Source organism: Phascolarctos cinereus, unplaced genomic scaffold (genome assembly GCF_003287225.1).
Source record: "Phascolarctos cinereus isolate Bilbo 61053 unplaced genomic scaffold, phaCin_HiC Scaffold_9;HRSCAF=440, whole genome shotgun sequence".
Classification (NCBI taxonomy): Eukaryota; Metazoa; Chordata; class Mammalia; order Diprotodontia; family Phascolarctidae; genus Phascolarctos; species Phascolarctos cinereus.
In genome coordinates, this window is record NW_027556402.1 from 265,018,738 (window position 1) to 265,038,843 (window position 20,106).

Genomic DNA, 20,106 nt, shown 5'->3' on the forward strand with positions numbered 1-20,106 from the left:
TTTCTGCATCTGAAAACTGCCTGTTCATATCCTTCGACCATTTATCAATTGGAGAATGATTTATATTCTTATAAATTTGATTCAGTTCTCTATATATTTTAGATATGAGGCCTTTATCAGAAATACTGGTTGTAAAAATTCTTTCCCAATTTTCTGCTTCCCTCCTAATCTTGCTTGCATTGGCTTTGTGCAAAAAAAACCTTTTCAATTTAATGTAATCAAAATTACCCATTTTACATTTCATAATGTTCTTTATCTCTTGTTTGACCATCAATTTTTCCATTCTCCATAAATCTGACAGGTAAACTATTCCTTGCTCCTCCAGTTTGGAAATAATCATTTCTTAAGTGCCTGCTACGTGCCAGAAACATGCTAAATGCTTTATAAATATGATCTCATTCGATCCTCACAACAGCCCTGAGAAAGAGGTGCTATAATCACATCCATTTTACAGTTGAGGAAACAGACAGACAGAGGCTGACTGACTCACCCAGGGTCACACAGTCAGGAAGTATCTCAGGCCATATTTGAACTCAGCTCCTCCTGACTCTCAGGTCCACTGCTCTATCTACTGCGCCACAAAGCTGCCTCTTTGGAGGCGAGCACACTGGCTAGAGTTTGGCGAAGAACAGAGCTAGAAACCCCAGCCCCTCAGAGTTACCCAGTGATAGAACCCAAGAGAAGGAGCAGTCATTCTGCCCCGGGAAGCTAACTTGCTAGTGAGAGTTGGGATTGGGAGAGTGAGCCTGGGCAGGGATACACCTTAAAAGAAAACCCACCAAAGAAACATTGAAAACACACCCAGAAGAAAGTGAGAGGGGCCCCAGAGAAGCTGGGCAGGGATGGCAGTGCCTGAGAACGTATCATGTACTTTACCCCACCCCCATATCTATCCCTCTTTGCCCTTCATTGCTTGTGCAGATTCATTAGGCTTGTTGGTATCTCTCAAGTTCAAGACAAAATAAAAACCAATTTGTCAAGGATGGGAGGGTGAGTGTACCCAGATTGGGAGGGCACCAGGAACCACCTGTGACAGGCTCTGCTGGCCATCTCAGGCCACAGCGGGCAGGATTCTAGGGTAGGAAGCAGCCCAGAGTGCTTGCATCCTGGTACACAGAGAGGAGAGAGGGAGGTTCCCCTAAGGGAGGCCAGGCTTGGGTCCCTGCTCCCCTGTTTGAAGGGCTGCAATGCTGGGCCCTGCCCTTTGGCCCCCAGGGACAGCCTGCTATTGCTTCTCACCTCCTGGACCTTGAGCTTTCCATGGGGCCCTCCACATAGGAAAGGACAGTTAGCCTGCATTGTCTGGGCCCCTGACTAAGGGAAGACGAAGACAGTCAGAGGGCTGGCTCCATCTGCTTCTGCTTCTTCAGCTGTGCCTCCCCCAGGGAGAGAACGGAGCTGGCTCTCTTTTGCCTTGGGAGGCCAGGCCTCGATTGGACCTTCTCCAGACCTTCCTCCTACCCAGCCACTAGGGCGAGGTCCCTGCTGTAACTGGGCAGGGACAACGTGCCTGGCCAGCCCAGGCCTAACTCTCCCCTCCCACTGGGCACAACCGTGGGGACAAGTGGTCAGTCCGAGCCTGGGGTTCACTGGCCCTCCCAGGCCCCCTCTGGGAAGGGGAGACAACGTGAGAACCGAGATTCGAGCCCACAGGCCCAAGGGCCTGTTCCAGGTCTTCTCCCTGCCCACCTGTGTGACCTTGGGCAAGTGTCTGGGCCTCAGTGTCCCATCTGTGGAATGGGGTTGGTGTTGCTTAGCTCTGTCTGACTCTCCGTAACCCCATTGGTGGTTTTCCAGGCAGAAATACTGGAGGGGTTTGCCATTTCCTTCTCCAGCCCATTTTACAGATGAGGAAACTGAGGCGAACACTATGGTGCCACCTAGCCGCCTTTGTAAAATGAAGTTACACTGACTATTTTTTTTTGTTTGGCTAAGCAATGAGGTTAAGTGACTTGCCCAGGGTCACACAGCTAGTAAGTTTCAAGTGTCTGAGGCCATATTTGAACTCAGGTCCTCCTGACTCCAGGGCTGGCACTCTATCCACTGTGCCACCTAGCAGCCCCTAAATGACTCTTAAAGTCTTTTACAACTCCTAGCCCAAGTTCCTGTGCTAAGGAGCCAAGTGGGTGGCCCACAGAGTGTGCTGGAGTGAGTGGGCACTCCCATCTGTCAACCTTGAGGTCTGGAATAAGCAAAAGTAGGAGGGTAAGGGAATGGTCCCAGACCAATTGACGGTCACCTAACTATACCTGTCCAAGCACAGCTGGAATCCTGTACTCATTTCTGGGATTGATGAGGGACGTAGATAAGCAGGGGAATGGCCAGGGGAGGGCAACCCAGATGTACAACCACTACTTTATTTAGCCCCTACTGTGTGCCTCTGGCAAAGACAAAAACAAAACACTCCCTGCCCTCAGAGAGCTTATATTCCTATTGTCTGAGGTCAGTAAGGGGCAGGGCTTTGAAAGAAACTAGGGATTCTCCCAGCTATAGCAGGCCAGTAGCCACACCCTGGAGAAACCATCTTGGCAGATGGCTAAACCAGGGTGAGGGTAACTGAAGGGAGTTAGGGGGTGATGACACCAAACACGTGAAGACTTCCCTCTCCTGAGCAGGTGGATGACAACAGCTCGTTCCAGAGGCCGTAAAGCAGGTGCTGTGAGCGCTTAGAGCTTGGTCAGACGTTGAAGACACCAACATCACTCGCCATAACCCAGGCCACTACCGGTCATCTTGACTTCTGTCCTGCCACTAGACTTCCATGATTCTGGAAGACAGTGAGGCTGACGACCCTGTGCCGCTCTGCCTCACTTATGTCCAGTGCAAGTCAAGAGCTCACCCATGTCATCGGTCCTCTTCAAAATGAAGGAGGAGCAACCAAGAGTCTCTGAGTCTAAACGAAAGCAATTAGGCAAATGCTCCAGGCCTAGAGGCACGCCGTGCCCAGGCCCGAACGGGGTGTGTCTGCAGAGGAAGAGGAGAGTAAGACCAGTCTGGAAAGGCTGACTGAACCCCAAGGGGGAGATGCCAGTAACCTGGTCAGACCTGTGCTTTGAGGACATCAATGTGGCAGCTGCTGAGGAGGAAGAACTAAAGAGAGGGGAGAAATCTGCTGTCGTTCAGTGGTATTCACCATTCCGCGACCCCGTAGACCCCCCCCCATCCTCCACCATCTCCCCAAGTCTGTCCAAGCTCATGCTCACTGTTTCCATGACACCATCCATCCCTCCGTCTCATCCTCTGCCATTCCCTTGTCCTTTTGCCTTCAACCTTCCCAACAGCGGGATCTTTTCCACTGAGTCCCATCTTCTCATGGTGTGGCCAGAGTACTTAAGCTTCAGCTTCAGTATCTCACCTTCCAGTGAATAGTCTGAGTTAATTTCTTTAAGTACTGACTGCTTTGATCTCTATGCTGTCCAAGGGACTCTCAAAATCTCCTCCAGCACCACAACCCCACAGCGGCGATTCTGCAGCGTTCAGCCACACATCGCTCTGGAAAACCCGTCGCTTTGACTAGCTGGCCCTTTGCCGGCAAGGCAACGTCTCTGCTTTTTGGTCTGCTGCGCAGATTGGCCAGAGCACGCCTTCTAAGGAGCAAGCGCCTTTTCATTTCAGGACTGCCATAGCTGTCTGCAAGGCTCTTTGAGCCCAAGAAGAGAAAGGCTGTCACTGCTTCCATTTCTTCTCCATCTATCTGCCAGGAAGTGAAGGGACCAGTTGCCAAGACAGTCGTTTTCTAGTTTTGTTTCATGTATTAAGCTTCAAGCCAGCTTTTGTACTCTCCTCCACCAGAGGCTTCTTAATTCCTCTTCACTTTCTGCCTCTGGGGGAGAGACTGGAGGAGACCAAGGAAGAGGCTCTTTCAGGCCTAGGGGTAAGCCAAGGCAAAGGCACAGAGGCAGGAAGGGGCAGTGGGATGTCCTGGGGTGTTACAGTTCAAGGATGATGGTAAGGTTCTGAGCCTGGGTGACCGGGAAGATTCTGAGTGTCCCAGGTAGTCATAGGAGAGTTAGGAAGACTGACAGTTGATTGGGGGGAGGGGGGGAGAAGATAAACTGAGTTGGAAACGTCTCTGGGACATCGCGTCAAAGAAATCTCAAATGCAGTTGGTGATCTGGAACAAGAGCCCAGGGGAAAGCCCAGGCCTGATCAGCTGGGCCTGAGGACTGAGAGGATGGTGAAGGGCCTCAGCTGACAGAACTGGGGGCCTTCTGCCTAGAGAAGGGAGGGGTGACACTGTGGAGGAGGGGAAGCATGATATGATCTCTGGGTTCAATATCGAAGAGCCTGGCTACTTGGCCCTTCCCACCCCTGAGCTACCTCTGCCCTGATGCACGCTCTCCAGATGCTATCCTATGCCTCCCTTCTGCCCGCCACGTTCCCTTCACTCTCAGCTCACCTCCAAATCTCCAGCTGGGGGACAGTTGGCCTTCAGTCACAGGGTGCCCAAGTGAGTACCACCCTCTCTTGCTTTCTTCCAGCGGTCCATGTGTGTTCTGTGAGAGTGTAAGCTCCCTGATGGCAGGGCTGACCTTGCATATATGACCCTAGCTAAATAGCCTGGCACACCCAAGAAGTCTGGAGTCAAATCTGTCTCTGTCTTTCTCTTTCTCTCTCTCCCCCTCCCCCCCAGGAGGAGGCAGAAGCCGGAGGACAGGACAGGGAACGGGAAGCCAGGGGCGAGATGCAGGCCAAACCTTGCCTAGTGGAGGGTCGGTCCAGGCCAGGACCCTCGGCCATCCAAGCCCCCATCACCTGCCCGTACTGGAGGACTCCATCCCGTCCCAGTCCTCATCACCAGCCCCTTCTTCTTCCTTGCCTGGGTCCCGGCCTGGTACCCCGCCCCTCCCTCCGCTCCCCCCCCCCTCCGGCTCGCTGGCCCCTAGGAATTGCTGGGCTTTGCATAAATGCGTTCCCAAAGGAAGTGCCGGGGTAGGCGGGCGGATGAACATTAACCCCAGGATCGCTCCTGGGCACCGACCCCCAGGCCACGAGGTGCATAGACTGGCAGGGCCAGGCCCGGGGTGGGAGAGCTCGCTCTGTGACCGTGGGCCAGCCTTAGCTTTCCCTCCAGCGAAAGGACCTGGACCCCGTAAAGACCCGCACCTCTGTCTGTTGGGGGCGGGGTCCAAGGGCCCCACGTGACTCCGGCGCTCCAGGAGCGGCGCATGCGCCGACAGGCGGTGACGGGCGGGGTGCGCTGAGCGGGGCAGGCTGGGCGGAGCAGGAGGCGGAGGCTCAGGCAGCGGCCATGGCGTCCGAGCGGCTACCCAGCCGGCCCGCCTGCCTCATCGTGGCCAGCGCCGCCGCCCGCGGTGAGTCACCGGCCGGGGCCGGGCGTCGGGGGCTGCCTCTGCCACTTGGATCCCCGAGCGCCCACTCGGGATGGGCCGCAGCCCCGGGGATCGGGATCAGAGCCAGCCCCCGGCCTCGGAGCGCCCGACCCTCTCCTCCCCCAACCCCCTCCCCCATCCTCCCTCCCTCCCATCCCTGGGAGGTGGGCCACTCACTACACTCACCAGGCCTTTCCCTTGTCAGAGCCTCAGTTAACTCATCTTTCAAATGGGGGATACTGTCCTGAGCCCTGTCTGCCACAGGGCTGTTCTGAGGGAGAAATGGGAGTCGCTGTTGTTAGAGTAAATGATCCCGACCTCTCGATGTAGTACTCCCGGTACCTGCACACATCCACACTGTTAGTCGTGCCCTCACGCCCTCACACCTCACACCTCACACCAGAGTTCAGCCCCCCTCTTCCCCAGGTGCCTACTGGATGCTTCCCCTTCTGTGTCCAGGCACCTTCAGACTCAGCTTGTGGCCACCAGCTTCATCCCGGCCTTCTGATCCGTAGTCTAGAGTTTTCTGTGAAGTCAGTGCCAGACTCTTGTCAAGTCTGCCTTAGAAATATGAGTGGCCTCCATCTGGCCTTTGCCATTTTTTCCCCCATTAATTTTTCTTGGCAAAGGTTTTCACAGTAGCACAATTTCAGGGCTGGAGCGGCCCTCAGAGATCACATGGTCCAGTCTTCCACCTGACCAGAAAGCCCTTTGAAAACGTCCCTGCCCAATGGTTGTTCACCACCTTGTGAACCACAGACCTAATGATGGGAGCCGATTGCTTCCTGAGGCAGTCAGTCCTCTGTCGGGCGTCAGCCCAGCAGAACCTGGGGAGCTCTTACACAGGTCTTGGGTCTGGATACACGCCCACGGGCCTTTCAGGTCCATTCAGCAAGCATGAATTAATCACCTACCACTTCCAGAGTCCCAAGAGAAGGGGCATTTGTTGGGTGCCTACTGTGTGACTGATTTACAAATTCACAACAGCCTGGAAGGGAGGTGCCATGCCATTATTATTGCCATTTTACGGATGTGGGAACTGAGGCAAACAGAGTTGAAGTGACTTACCCAGGGTCACATAGCTGGGAAGTATCTGAGGTTCAAACTTGAACTCAGGACTTCTGACTTCAGGCTGCCTTCACAAAAAAAAGAAAGAAAGAAAGAAATGAAGTCAGCCCTGATTTCCTCAGCTGGCCTTTAAGCCATGTGATACTGCAGTGGATCAGAGCCTGGGAGCCCAGGCCAGGCCCTGGCTGGGATCCGAGCAGGTTTGTCCAAAGACAAATTTGTAACTGGTTGGGGCAGACACCTTCCATCCTGGGGCACTAAAGACCTTCCTGGTGAGAGAGAGAGAGAGAGAGAGAGAGAGAGAGAGAGAGAGAGAGAGAGAGAGAGAGAGTATGTGAGAGTGTGTGTGTGTGTGTGTGTGTGTGTGTGTTTGTGTGTGTGTGTGTGTGTGTTTGTGTGTGTGTGTGTGGTGGAGGAGAGGATGCCTGCCCCACCCCTAACAGGAATTCACTGCTGTGTGACCCTAGACAAGTTCTTTGCCCTCTTCTAGCCCAACTTTCCTCATCTGTAAAGTGGGGCAAACAATCAGTATGGCTGTAAAGGAGGTTTGGAAGCTGGCATTATTATAGGTGTGCCATCCATACTGCTCTGAATTGGCAGGATGGACCCCATCACTCCCTTTTGTCCAGAGAAACGGGAGGGTCTGGGAACTGTGGCATAGGCTGGGCCAGATATAATCACCCTGTCACCCAAAGAAAGGCTGTTAGTGTGGCCCAGCTGAAGCCCCCTGGGCTCTCTGTGGTCCGCCTTCCCATGTCTTTAATTACTGGTGCTAGGATCTTGCAGGAAACCGAGGCCAGCTTCTTTAGCTGTCCTTTTCAGACTCATTCCCTTCTCCTCCCTTTTTTCACAGTCGGTGCTTCCTTGGCCTCTGTCCTGTGTCCCCCATTTTGAGCTGCTATCCCTGCCAAGTGGCAAGGCAGCCACATCCATCAGGCCTTTCTGTGCAGGGGGGTAAAGTTTACCTGGGCCAGGGAATGTGAACTCTTGCCCCTGGGCTCTCTGATCTCTTTTATCTCTTACTTATCTTGGGTATCAAGTCCCGATTACTCATGTTTATTCTTTCTTTTCCAGTTCAAAGGTCACTCTCCCTCTGGACAGAATAACAGATAGCAGGCCACTGAGTCCCCTGGGCCTTCACTTATCAGCCCCATCCACCCTGAGCAGGAACCTTCCTCTCCCCCATTGTCTTTTATTTTAATTTTTTCTAATTCCAATTTTATTTTCAGGTCCAAATGTTCTCCCTCTCTTCTCCCCGCTCCTACTTAACGAGAAGACAATCTACCAAATTACCAATAGATATAATCATGCAAAACAGATTCCTCAGTTCAAAAAAAGAGAGAAGACAGGCTTCACTCTGCCCTCTGAGTCCTGCGACAACCTTGGCTGCAGGCAGATACCATGTCTCATCATCACCAGTCCTTTGAAGTCCTGTTGATCTGTGTAACCAAGCCTTTGGCTACAATGTTGCTGTTCACTGTGTCAACAGCTTGTCTTCTTGGTTGGGCTTCCCTGACTCTGCATCAGCTCAGGCATGTCTTTCCAGGGTTCTCTGAAAGCAGCCCCTAAGCCCTGCATCATTCCTCATCGCCATCCTAGGCTGGCCCTTGACTGTCCTGTTCCCAGGGGTGCCCCTCGGCTCACGGCACCAGCCAGAGGCCCTGTGTTCCTCTGGGCTCACTCTGAGCCTCTGCAGGCTCTGCTTGCCCGACGGAGTCATTCTTTCCTGTTTCCCCCATCCACTGCCCTGGCCCCCATATTCTGGATGTGCCTTTGAAAACTCTAAGTTGGTACGTTCCCTCTTGTTGCGTTGGTTTCTTTGAACGACTTTTAACAACCAATGGATCGATGTTTTTACTATACGTACTAATAGGCCAGTCACTGTATTGGCAATGGGGATTCAAAGAAAAGCAAAAACATGGCTCCTGTCCTCAAGGAGCTGACTTTCTAATGGGAGAGACAAACATGCAAGGAACTAATGCATCATTATCTACAAATAGGAAGAATTCCCTTCAGAATGGGGGTGGGGGGAGTATGAGAAGCCAGGAAAGGCCTCCTGAACAATGGGGGAGGGAGTTTCAGCTGAGTCTGGGAAGCAGGGAGGCGGAGTAAAGGAGGGAGAGCACCCCCCAAGAACCTGTGGGTGGGCCAAGGCATAGAGATACAGGCCGACGTGTTTTGTTTGAAGACAGGCAAATAAGCTGGTGTGACCCTGGGCAAGTCACGTCATCCTGTGTGCCTCAGTTTCCTCATCTGTAAAATGAGCTAGAGAAGGAAATGGCACACCACTCCAGTATCTCTGCCCAGAAAACCTCAAATGGGGTCACAGAGAGTTGGACACGAGTGAGCCCAGATGGTGAAGAGCTTTAAATTAGAAACAGAGGAGTTTTCACTTGATCCTGGAGGAAATGGAGAGCCACTGGAATGTGCTGTGTTGAGTAGGGTGGCAGTAGGCTTGGGTCTGCGCTTAGGAGAATCGCTGACAGTCTGACAGAGGAGGGAATGAAGTGGGGAGAGTTGAGGCGCGGAGGCTCATTCTTCAGTCCTGTCCAATCTCCCGGCCTCATTTGGAGTTTTCTTGGCAGAGATCCTGGTTGGCCATTTCCTTCTCCAGCTCATTTTACAGATGAGGAAACCGAGGCAAGCAGGGTGAAGTGACTTGCCTAGGGTCACACAGTCAGTAAGTCCCTGAGGCCAGATTTGAACTCAGGAAGGTGAGTCTGCATACTGTGCACTCTGGTGTTCCCCTCACTGCCCAGGGAAGTGAGGCTAGCTAGGAAGCTATTTATAATAATCCACGGGAGAACTGGAGACAGTCTGAACCAGGGGCAAGGCTGTGAGAAGTTCTTCCCAGGGGGGTTGGGGAGGGAGAGTTGGCAAATCTTAAATAAGGGAGTGGAATGGAGGATGACTCCTAGTGGGGAGCCTGGCATCTTGGGAGGAGGGTGGTGGTCTCCGGAGTAATGGGGGAGTTTGGAAAAGGGGACGGTTCAGTGTCAGACTTGTGGGGCTGGATCTCCTGGCTTGTGTATGGCCCGCTTCCCATTCCTGAGCCTCTGTGGAAAGATACAATGCAGCCTGCCCTTTTAGCCCTAAACTTGGCTTCAGAGTCCTGGGAGGTGATTCACTAATCCTGTTCTCTCAGCTAATCCCCGTGGCCTCTCCCCCAGCCCCTTTGTCCCAGGGAAGCTGGTGATTCTCTGCCAGCAAAGCAAGGCACATAGTTTAAGTTTGGGGCTTTTGATGAGCCCCCAGGAGGACAGTGGGAGTGCTCAGGCCAGTGGCGGGAGGGGGAGAGGCAAACATCTGCTTGAACCTACTGCTGTGGCTTGTGCTGTTCCCTGCCCAGTCGGGCCGTGAAGGGACAGAGGCTTCTCTGTAATAATACACTTTACCATAATTATTTCCTTCAATTAACAACAACAACAACAACAACAAAAATCTCCCTCATTGAAGAAAGAAAAGAAAACTTGGTACGGAGTGTGCTTAGTCACACAGAGCCAATCCCTGTATTGGTCATGTCCAACAAGTTCGTGTCGGTCTACTGTCTGTCAGGAGGCGGGGAGCCTGCTGCTTCTTCGCTCCTCTGCACTTGTGGTCAGTCATTCCATTAACCGCAGTTCTGAAGACTTTCCTGGTTGCTGGTCTTTGCAGTATTGCTGCTGGATAAATTGTTCTCCTAGTTCTGCGCCCTTCCCTCTGCGTCAGTCCGTACAAGTCTTCCCATCCCCTTCATCATTTCTTACAGTGCGATAGTGTTCTGTCACATACGTGCACCACAACTTGTCCAGTTCAGCTGTTGCTGTTCAGTCCTGTCCGACTTTTCCCCACCCCGTTTGGGGTTTTCTTGGCAGAGACGCTGGAGTAGTTTGCCATTTCCTCCTTCAGCGACTTGCCCAGGGTCACACAGCCAGTAAATGTCTGAGGCCAGATTTGAACTCAGGAAGATGAGTCTTTCTGACTTCAGGCCAGCACACTAATCCACTGTAGCGCCACCTCGCTGCCCCAGAACTTGTCTAGCCATTTCCCAGTTCATGGGCATCCTCTCAGTTTCTGTTTGTTTGCCACCATGGAATGAGCTGCTGTACGTTTTTGTGTACCTGGAGGTCTTTCCTCCCGTTTCTTTGATCTCTTTGGGATATAGTGGATATGGAAATAGCATTAGCGACTCCATTTTGCCTTTATCCACCATTTTGTGAAGTTAAGTCTCAAAGTCACTTGAATTTGGAGAAGTCATGAGACTGCCCCTTCCAGTCCCCTGATTTAGGAAATGTCACAAAACTACCCTTTTTCCTTTTCTCCTCAGTGGATCCTGATTGTCTCCCATTCTCCTCCAGCCAACCCTCCCCCTCACCCCATCGTCTCTAGCTCTCCTCCTCCAATAAGAAGCCAAGTGTCTTCACTCTTTCATCCTGTTTTTCCTTCCCTCTAAACTACATTAACTGGCTGCACTCACTGCTAAATAAATAATTTGTCTGCATGATACTCAGCTTTATTATTTAATTAACAATAGACCTAGCTATTCTTAGCGGTATCACTAAGTCAAAGGAGAAGGACAGTTTACTAGCTTTGAGGTCATGGCTCCAAATAGTTTTCCAGAATGACTAAGCCAGTTCACAGCTCTACCAACAATCAGTGTGCCTGTTTTTCCATAGCCCCTCTAGCTTTGTTGTTTTCCCTGCTTTTTGTCAGTTTTGTGAATCTAATGGGTTTGAGTTAGAACTTTTGAGTTGCTTTCATTTGCCTTTTCCCAATTATTAGTGATATGGCTTTTTAAATATGGCTACAGTTAGAGTTCTTCCTTTAAAAACTGCCTGTCCTTTTGACCATTTATCATTTGGAGAATGGCTCTTATTCTTTTTTAAGAATGTATTTATTGGGGCAGCTAGGTGGCATAGTGGATAGAGCACCAGCTCTGGATTCAGGAGGACCTGAGTTCAAATCCGGCCTCAGACACATAACACTTACTAGCTGTGTGACCCTGGGCAAGTCACTTAACCCCATTGCCTAAAAAAATCTTCACAGCACGTTTCTCTGATAAAGGTCTCATTCCTAAGATATATAGGTTAATGATTCAAGTTTGTAAAAATAAGAGCCATTTAGTTGTGAACTGATCCAACCATTCTGGAGGGCAATTTGTAACTATGCCCAAAGGGTATAAAAATATGCATACCCTTTGACCCAGCCATAGCACTTCTAGAGCTATAACCCAAAGAGATATAAAAATGGGAAAAGGATCCCCATGTACAAAAATATTTATAGCAGCTCTTTCTGTGGTGGCCAAGAATTGGAAACTGAGAGGATGCCCATCCATTGGGGAATGTAGGTCTTTTCCAGGTTTTTCTGAAATCATCCTACTCGTCATTTCTTATGGAACAATAGTATTCCATTACATTCATATACCATAACTTGTTCAGCCATTCCCCAAGCTTCGAGGGTGGCTCCCACCTGGCCAGCCTAGGCTCTGGAGAGGCCTCCCCCTCCCCCAATCCCTGCAGGTCCTCCTGCCTGGCTCCAGCCTCCAAGGCAGGCACGTGCCCAAGGATTCCTGACCTTCCCTCATGTCTTACAGGTGTGTCAGCCCACTCATTCCTCCACTGCTTCACCATGGGCAGTGCCGCCTTCAACCTGCAGGTGGCCACACCAGGGGTAAGTGCCAGTGGGTCCCTGGGTGGTCCATGCAGCCTAAGGGGAAGCAGCAGCCCTGTGCCCTGGGGTGGGGCCAGGCCCTGGGTTTTCTGGGTACCCACCCCCCAAAGAGCCTGGTTTCCTTTTTGTCTTTCCCTGTGTGTCAAGAGGGAAGGTTAACAGACAGACTTCCTCCAGGTGGGGCCTGAGAAAGCTCTATTGCCCAGCATCTCTTGGGCTGGGAACCCAACCCCACCTCCCACCAGGAGGCCTCCCCAAGAATGCCTGTTGGCCAGGGCCGAGCTCCCACAGTCCCTTCCCCCTCTTCCCCAGGGGGCACCTTCTTCTCACTGGTTGGCCACACATATGCCAGCTGCTAGTGCCCTCTGGGCCTGAGCGCCCTGGATTTATTCTACATATGCTCATATGTGCCCGGTCCTTTCTTCTGACAGTGCGTAAGTCCCCAGAGGGCAGGTGCCATTTCAGCTACTGTCTGTGTGGCCCTAGGCAGTGTCCAGCCCAGGATCTGGCCCAGAACAGGCCCTTAACGAATGCCAACCCTTCTGGAAGGGCTCATGACTCAGCAGCCCAGGGAAGAACTGAGTGCCCACACTCCTGCCGGCCGCAGGAAAGGACCAGCCCCTTGGGCCCCTTTGTCTGCGCAGTTTAGGAGATCCCGAAGGCAACTTGTCCATCTAGAAACATACACTCACATCCCTCCACAACCGCTGATACCTGCCCCCACCTTCGCACATGCACACTTCCATATGCACATACACAGATATGCCCCACACCTCCCTCAACACAGCCCCTGCCATCCCCCACACGCATACTGGCACACGCACGCGCACACACACACACACACACACACACACACACACACACACACCCCTCTCTCCATCACAACCAGTCAAGATGGTGATCCCCAGGCCAAGGGGCTACTTGGAGCTCAGCTCTACACTCCAATGAGGCCTGTCACCAAATCTTGCCAATTTGAGCAGTATGTAGGAAGTGCCAACTATGGGCCAGCCCCTGGTGCCACAGAGAGGACCTTCGGGAAGCCAGAATAGAAAGGGTCCAAGCTGCTGGGCCCAAGGGAGGGCTTGACACAGGGGGAGGAGAGGAAGCTGTCCTGGAAGGAGCCCCAGCTCTGGAGGGGATGCCAGGGCAGCCGAGCCGAGTCAGGGGCCTGCCACCCATGGCTGCCTAACAGGCATCTCCACCCCGCCAGGGCAAGGCCATTGACTTTGTGGGCGTGAATGAAAACAGCGTGCGCTGGATCCAGGACTTCCGCATGAAGGCCTACGCCAGCCCCGCCAAGCTGGAGTCCATTGATGGTGAGGGGCCCCGCAGGCTTGCAGGGTCTTTGAGGGAAACGAAGGTTTCTCAGCAATAATTTTTATTTTATTTTTTTTGCTTTTTGGTGAGGCAGTTGGGGTTAAGTGACTTGCCCAGGGTCACGCAGCTAGTAAGTATCAAGTGTCTTAGGCCGGATTTGAACTCAGGTCCTCCTGACTCCAAGGCTGGAGCTCTATCCACTGTGCCACCTTGCTGCCCCACAGCGCCAGTTTTCAAGGATGAGGAGCAGACAAAAGATAAGGGGCGAGGCAATGGGGTGACCACCTTCCTTGGGCCATACTTCCCTAGGGCTCCTCTCGGAGGATCTGGCTAGAGGCTTTGGCCCTTTCTGATGTCCCTGTCAGGCAGCATTTTAGGGGTGACCTCCCCCTACCCCCTAGCACAAGGCAGCTCCCATCATGCCCAGCACCTCCAGGATGGGGACCCCCCCTTGGGGCAGGGGACGGTCTCCTTAGTGTTCCCAGGAGCCTCACTGGAAGCGCCATCAGCCAAGATGCCACGGGTCACCCAGAGAGTGATGGACAAAGCAACAGACTGAGGCTGGCCTTTGGGGCCTCTCCTAAGGGGTTGTTGATTTAAAATATATATATGTGTATATATATATATATATATATATATATTTTTAAAGGAGTGCTGCTGCCTTCTGTTTCTAAGCCCATCACTTCCCCTGAGTCCACCCCTTCTCTGTAGCTCTTCCTGTAATTATCTGACAGTGCATGCCGCATTCTGCCCCCGTGGGCCCACACCTCTGCTGAGAGGAGGGAAGTGGGGAGTGAGGTACTGGTGGGTTGCCGCACCTGGGTGCTATTTGCCTCTCTTCCCCTCCAGGTGCCAGGTATCATGCCCTGCTGATCCCCAGCTGTCCTGGGGCACTGACTGACCTTGCCAACAGTGGGTACTTGGCCAGGATCTTGGAGCACTTCAGCACTGAGCAGAGTAAGTGACTCAGGGTGAGGGGCCAGGGGGCAGGACAAGGAGTTGAGGCCAGCCTGGCATTAAGGAGGACTGGGCCTTCTACTGTAGAAGTAGGGGGGAGGTTGGGGGAGGAACTGTGGAGGGAGTTGGGAGGGGCTGGTATTCTCAGCCACAGGGTGTGGGGAACCAGGCTTAGAACCTCATTGTAGCCACGTGCTAGCGTAGTGATCTTGAGCCAGTCTCTTTCCTTACCAGAGCATTTGAGCTCAAACTCAGTAGAGAGAAATGAAGTGGCTGGCCTGGGTACAAAATGTTAACTCCACAAAGTCCAGGATGGGGGCCCCAGGGCCTGCCCCAGAAGAGGCTGAGCCACAGGCATCAGGAGGGGAGAGCCCCTCGGGGCCCACCTGAAGGTCAGGGGTCGAGTCTGGGCACCATGGTGCTGGTGTCCCAGACCTTTAGGAGGGCCATGGGTGAGCTGCAGGATCGTGGCTGGCAGAAGGAAAGAGGGATGGCCCATCTAAGCTATGCCCATGGGGCCGAAGGGCTGGCCTGCACAGAGGGGGAGCCATGGCAGGGAGGAGCCAAGGGCCAGAACTTCGGAACAATCCTGACTGCCCTAGGGTGCCCTGGAGGTAGTGAGCTTCCTGTCCCTTCAGGGCTGCAAACAGAGGCTGTTGGTATATGTGAGAAGGGATTCCTTCCAGCTGGTTCCTCCCATCTCCAGCTAGCTTCAGTTTCCTCATCTGTAAACAAGGCTTCGGCAGTGCCCTTGGGGATTTGGGTTTCCCCTTTGTGCCTCCTTACCCCCTCCCTCTGGGAGCCGTGTGGGCTCTGTGCTAGGCCTTTCCTGGGTCCTCCCCTGGGCTGGGCCAGAGGAGCTTGGCTGGCAAGTGGGTGAGCGATCCCTGCTGCCTGTGGAGGCTGGGTCTCACCCATTTCTCCCCTGTTGGGCAGAGACCACCTCCTGACCCTTGGGAGCCTGGGCTGGGCCCACACGGAGGGCTGCTGGGGCTGGAGGCAGAACCTAGGCTGCTCATGCAAACATCCCCCCTCCCCCAGGTGACCTGCCCCCTGGGAAGGGGGAGGGGGTCCTCCTGAGGCAGAGCCTGAGTGGAGACTAGACCAGCGTGCTCAGCAGTGGCCCTGAAGTAAGAGGCCCTTCGGGAAGGGTGTGAGCCGCTGGCACCCTGGGCAGCCCTTCTAGTGCCCTGTGGGATGCGCATGGCATCCAGGTGACCTTTGGCCTCCCCTCTAGAGCAGCACAGGTGAATGGTGGGTGCTCAGGCCAGGCGCTTGCCTGTGGTGCTCCATCCCCTCCAGCCCTCTGAGGCAGGCTCGGCCTATTTTACATGTGGGGAAACTGAGGCACCTTTCCCACCACTGCAGTGGAGACTCTCTGATGCCATGTCGTGCCTCTCTTCTTTTTGTCTGGGCTTGGCCTGAAGCTGTCCTCTGTCTGCCTTTGGTTTCCAGAGCCCATCTGTGCCGTGGGGCATGGTGTGGCCGCCCTCTGCTGCGCCACCAGGGAGGATAAGTCTTGGGTGTTTCAGGATTACAGCATGACGGGGGTAAGTCCTTGGAGAGGCAGGCCCTGGGGAGCAGAGGCTTTGAGGGAGTGGGCCCAGGCAGGGGCCTGCAGGCCAGGGAGCCACTTCGATCTGAGCAGCCATCCCAAGTGACCAGGCCAGCATTCTCCCCATTACGGAATTCAGGGACCGGATCTGGAATATTTGTTCAGGACTTGTGGTGGGAAGGGTCAGGGTACCCAGGTGGGCCCAGAGCCTTGGCTTAAGGCCCCAGACTCCAGAAGTCCAAGTTGGGGGAGGAGAGGAGAGGAGAGGGGAGGGAAGGGAAGGAGGGGAGGGGAGAGGAGAGGAGGAGAGGGGAGGGGACAGGAGAGGGGGGAAGGGAGGGGAGAGGAGAGAGGAAGGCAGGAGAGGGGGGAGGGGAGGGAAGAAAAGAAGAAGAGGGGAAGGGAGGGGAGGGGAAGGCAGCAGAGCGGGGAGGGGAGAAGGGAAGAGGAGAGTAGAGGAGAGAAGGGGAGGGGAAGGGAGAGGAGGAGAGGAGAAGAGAGGGGAAGGGAGGGGAGGAGACGGGGAAGGAGGGGGAGGGCCTTGCCCAGGGTGTGGCCCTTCCCAGAAATCCTGCCCAAGGGGCCTGCCCTCTCTTGTCTTCCCAGCCCTCTGTTTATGAGCTCATCCGACAGCCTGGCTTTGGCAGCCTGCCCATCATCATGGAAGACTTTGTGAAGGATGCTGGGGCCAGCTTCAGTGGTAAGGGGCGCCGGTGCCATGCACACGTGGGAGGTTGAACATGGCCTGGCATCCTGAGCAAAGATGGCCAAAGATGCTTTGGAGGGAAGGTCCAGCAGGCAGCCAGGGGATGCCACAGGGCACAGAGTGCTGGACCTGGAGTCAGGAAGGCCCTCAGACCCTGACTAGCTGCTTAACATTTGCCTGCCTCAGTTTCCTCATCTGTAAAATGGGGATGATAATAGCACCTACCTCAGCGTGGAGGTGTCGTGAGGATCACACGAGATCATGTTTGCAGTCTCAGTAAGTCCCAGGTGAGAGGTAGCCATTCTTTTTACTCCCGGGAGAGGCATGACAGAGCTCGGCCAGAGCCCGGCTCCCTCCCAGATCTAGGCTTTTGCTGGAGGCCTTCATTTGAGCAGAACCCTCTCTCTGCGCGCCCCTCACCATGACTCTGCCAAGGCTGCTGATGGTCACCTCTGGCCGCATTCCACAGAGCCTCGAGGCCCCGACGGTGCCAGGAGCTCTAGACCCTGGCTTTGACCACATGGGCACTTCATGGCAGCTTTCTATGCCTCCCTCAGGCATACTCAAGGCTCTGTGATTGCCTGCTGTCCCTAGTGAGCCTCCAGCAAGGCAGGCCGCGCTGCATGCTGGGTGACAGTGACCAGCTGGCAGTCAGGAAGCTGCCCAAGGACCCCCAAGTCCCACCTTGAAGGAAGTGATCACTAAAACAGCCCCCGAAGCTCCCCAGAGCACACAGCAGCTGGCATCGCTGCTCAGTCCAGCCCTGTGAGAGGGGCTCTCTCAGGATTGTTGCCCCCACTTTACAGAAGAGCAAACTGAGGTAGCTGAGAAAGGAGTAGGCCCTTAGAAATCCAGCCAGGTGGGGGCTTCTGCAGCCCTCCCGTCACGGGAGGGTGATATCCCTGGGCCCCCCAGCCAGGTCTGGGTGGCCGCTGCCCTGGCCCCTAAACAGCTCCCCATGGTGGGTGCCCAGGTGCCAGGTGACCACCCTCAGCATGCCTGGTGGAGAGGGCAGAGGGTGTGCCCCAGGTCTCGGGGGGATGAGGGTCCCAGGCTTCCCCCAACGGTGCCCTGGCTCCTCTTGCCCATAGCCAGCCAGCCAGATGCCCTGCACGTTGTCCTGGATCGGCACCTGGTCACAGGCCAGAACGACGCCTCCACGGTCCTGGCAGTGCAGAACCTGGCCTTCCTGTGTGGCAGCAGGTGAGCACAGGCCGCGTCTCTAGCAGGGCTGCTGGGGTGCTGGGGACCATCACATCCCAGGTGGGAGGCCACACTTGGTGATCATCGAGATGCTTTCTGGCTCAGGAGCCAGCTCCCTCCCCTCAAGGGGCCCCAGACTGAAGGTGGTCAGTGCTGGAGGCCTGGGAGCACGGGATGTGGGCCACAGGAAGGGTCCTGGCACTAGGACAGGCACTAGGATTCTTCCCAGGTTGGGACAGCAGGGAGGGCCCATTAGGAGGTGATGTGCCCTGAAAGGTGAACAGAAGGCTTGGATGCCTCCAGGCCGAGCAGTCCTCACCTGGGCCTGGGGGCCAGAGAGGAGGCTCACACAGCCATCATCCCAACAGGAAGTAAGTGGAGACCTTGGCTGTGGCTTCAGGATGCGAGATCAATGACCCCTGTGTCCTGTGGACCTGCCTGGGTGGAAGCAGCTTCAGCCAAGCCCCTCCCTGGGGGGATGGGGGGGATGCAGTGACACTGAAAGTCCCCTACCCCAGCAGCGCCTCCTTTTTCATCTGGGTGGCTTCCCCTTCTAGAGCTGAGCCCACGCCCCCCCCTTCCCTGAATTTCCTCCCTTGAGCCCAGGAGAGCTGCCTGCCACATGCTCTGTGCCCTGGTTGGAGTCGTTCCCATCCCTGGCCACCCAGGCCTTCTCAGAATAAGTGGGCAGTGCCCCTCGCTGACCCAGCACTAGGACACTGGGGCCTTGGCTGGGCCAGGCTCATGCACACACATTAATAAAAAGAAAATGAGCAACCACCCAGACCCCAAGTCCTGTGGGTACAGATGAACCCAAGAGCCGGGTGGGAGGCAAGGAGGGCTGGGAGGGGTCAGGTCAACGTCCGGCCCTTGCCGCAGCCCTAGAGATGGGAGGGCTCTGGCAGAGGGACCGCTGGGGACAAGGAGTCGGTGTGTACCTGTGTGAATGCCACCTCTTCGGGGCCGGCGCACCCCTGCCAGGGTCTGTGAGTAGCAGCTTGAGCACTGATCTCTGCCCTCCCCTGGAGCTCTACTTTGGAGGGGTCACCAAGCCACCGATTTTACACAGAGCTCCACTGTCTGCTTCCTGTTTCCAGGGAAAGGACCAGAAACATCCAAGCTGGGTGCTGAGGGGTGGAGGGCTGGTGGCCCACTGATCGCACCCACTATTCATGTGAAGTGTGGATGTGGTAGAGGCCCAGGCTTCCAAACCCTCCTGGAGTAGAGCCCTGGATTTGATTTCTGGGGAATCTGTGGATTTCAGGCCTCCTCTCTTCCTGGGCTTTGGCTAGTGAATGAGTGTCTAGGAATAAGAGGTAGCCCAATGCCCGTCTCCACTGCTTTGGGCTTGGCTTTTCAGACTTGGTGGGCTATGGGTGCCAGGGCAGAAGGCATGGTTCCCCTGCAGTGCTTCCTTCCTGGTCACTGGAAAATAAAGGAGAGGAGACCACCCAGAAGGTGTCGTCCTGAGGGGGTGAATCAGGAACATCTGGGGCAGATGGAAAGGAGGAAAAGTGGGGGCAGGGAGGGGCCTTCCCACATTCACCCCACTGTGGGACATCCCATAAACAACTGTCCAAAATGGAGCTCATCACCCCCCCCAAAAAACTCTTCCTAACTTCCTTGCTGCTGTCAAGGTTAGCACCATCCTCACATCCCTCAGGCTCACAGCCTAGGTGCCATCCTGGACTCCTCACTCTCACCCCTCTTACCTCCCAGATCCAAGATGGTGCCAAGGCCTGGCCACTTCACCTCTGCAGCATCTCTGCAGTCTCCCTTCTCTCCCCTGCCCCTGCCCCTACCATGTAGCAGGCCCCTCCTCCCTCACCTGTGGACCATGGTAGCTGCTGCCTGCCTCAGTCTCCCCTTCCAGTCCATCCTTCAGCCTCCAGTGGGATTTTCCTAAACTACAGGTCTCACCATGTTACCGCCTCTTGTTTTTGTTTTCGTGATAACCTTCACTTTTAAAAAAAATGTATTTTATTTTCCCCCAATTACATGTTAAAATGATTTTAATATTTAAAGTTTTGAATTCTAAATTATTCTATCCCTCTATCCCTCCCTTTCCTTCTCCCTCCCTGAGATGGTAAGCAATCAGATATAGGTTATACATGTGCAATCATGTAAAACCTTTCCATATTAGTCATTTTGTACAAGAAGACTTGAATTTAAAAAAAAAAAGAATTGGAAGTGGGAAGTCGCCTGCTTCAGTCTGTATTCAGTCAGTATGAGTTCTTTCTCTGGAGACGGAAGTTGGCTTAGTCACTCGTGCTTTGGGATTGTCTTGGATCATTGTATCCTCGAGGAGAGCCGAGTCC

The 20,106-nt window shown here is 54.3% G+C and overlaps 1 protein-coding gene across 3 annotated transcripts; it reads left to right on the forward strand.

The window, feature by feature from the left end:
• The first annotated feature begins 5,188 nt into the window (after positions 1-5,188).
• Positions 5,189-19,812, forward strand: GATD1 (glutamine amidotransferase class 1 domain containing 1). Of its 3 annotated transcripts, XM_078148522.1 has the most exons (9): positions 5,211-5,315; positions 7,631-8,191; positions 11,974-12,050; positions 13,261-13,366; positions 14,217-14,324; positions 15,780-15,874; positions 16,486-16,579; positions 17,677-17,788; positions 18,157-19,812. In XM_078148522.1, exons 3-9 carry the CDS (start codon positions 12,009-12,011, stop codon positions 18,161-18,163), a joined length of 564 nt encoding a protein of 187 aa, XP_078004648.1. In that variant the 5' UTR covers positions 5,211-5,315; positions 7,631-8,191; positions 11,974-12,008; the 3' UTR covers positions 18,164-19,812. The 3 variants fall into 3 exon arrangements, with proteins under 3 accessions (XP_020835027.1, XP_020835025.1, XP_078004648.1); XM_020979366.2 differs by lacking the exon at positions 7,631-8,191 and having other exon boundaries at positions 5,191-5,315; XM_020979368.2 differs by lacking the exons at positions 7,631-8,191; positions 18,157-19,812 and having other exon boundaries at positions 5,189-5,315; positions 17,677-17,792.
• The last annotated feature ends 294 nt before the right edge of the window (positions 19,813-20,106 follow it).

What these genes read in the sequence shown, in the direction of transcription:
- GATD1 (XM_020979366.2), top strand. Translation starts at nt 5,252, where the DNA reads ATGGCGTCCGAGCGGCTACCCAGCCGGCCCGCCTGCCTCATCGTGGCC. An exon ending in TGCAGGTGGCCACACCAGGG is followed by an intron (nt 12,051 to 13,260) that starts GTAAGTGCCAGT and finishes CCACCCCGCCAG; the next exon opens with GGCAAGGCCATTGACTTTGT. An exon ending in TGCTGGGGCCAGCTTCAGTG is followed by an intron (nt 16,580 to 17,676) that starts GTAAGGGGCGCC and finishes TCTTGCCCATAG; the next exon opens with CCAGCCAGCCAGATGCCCTG.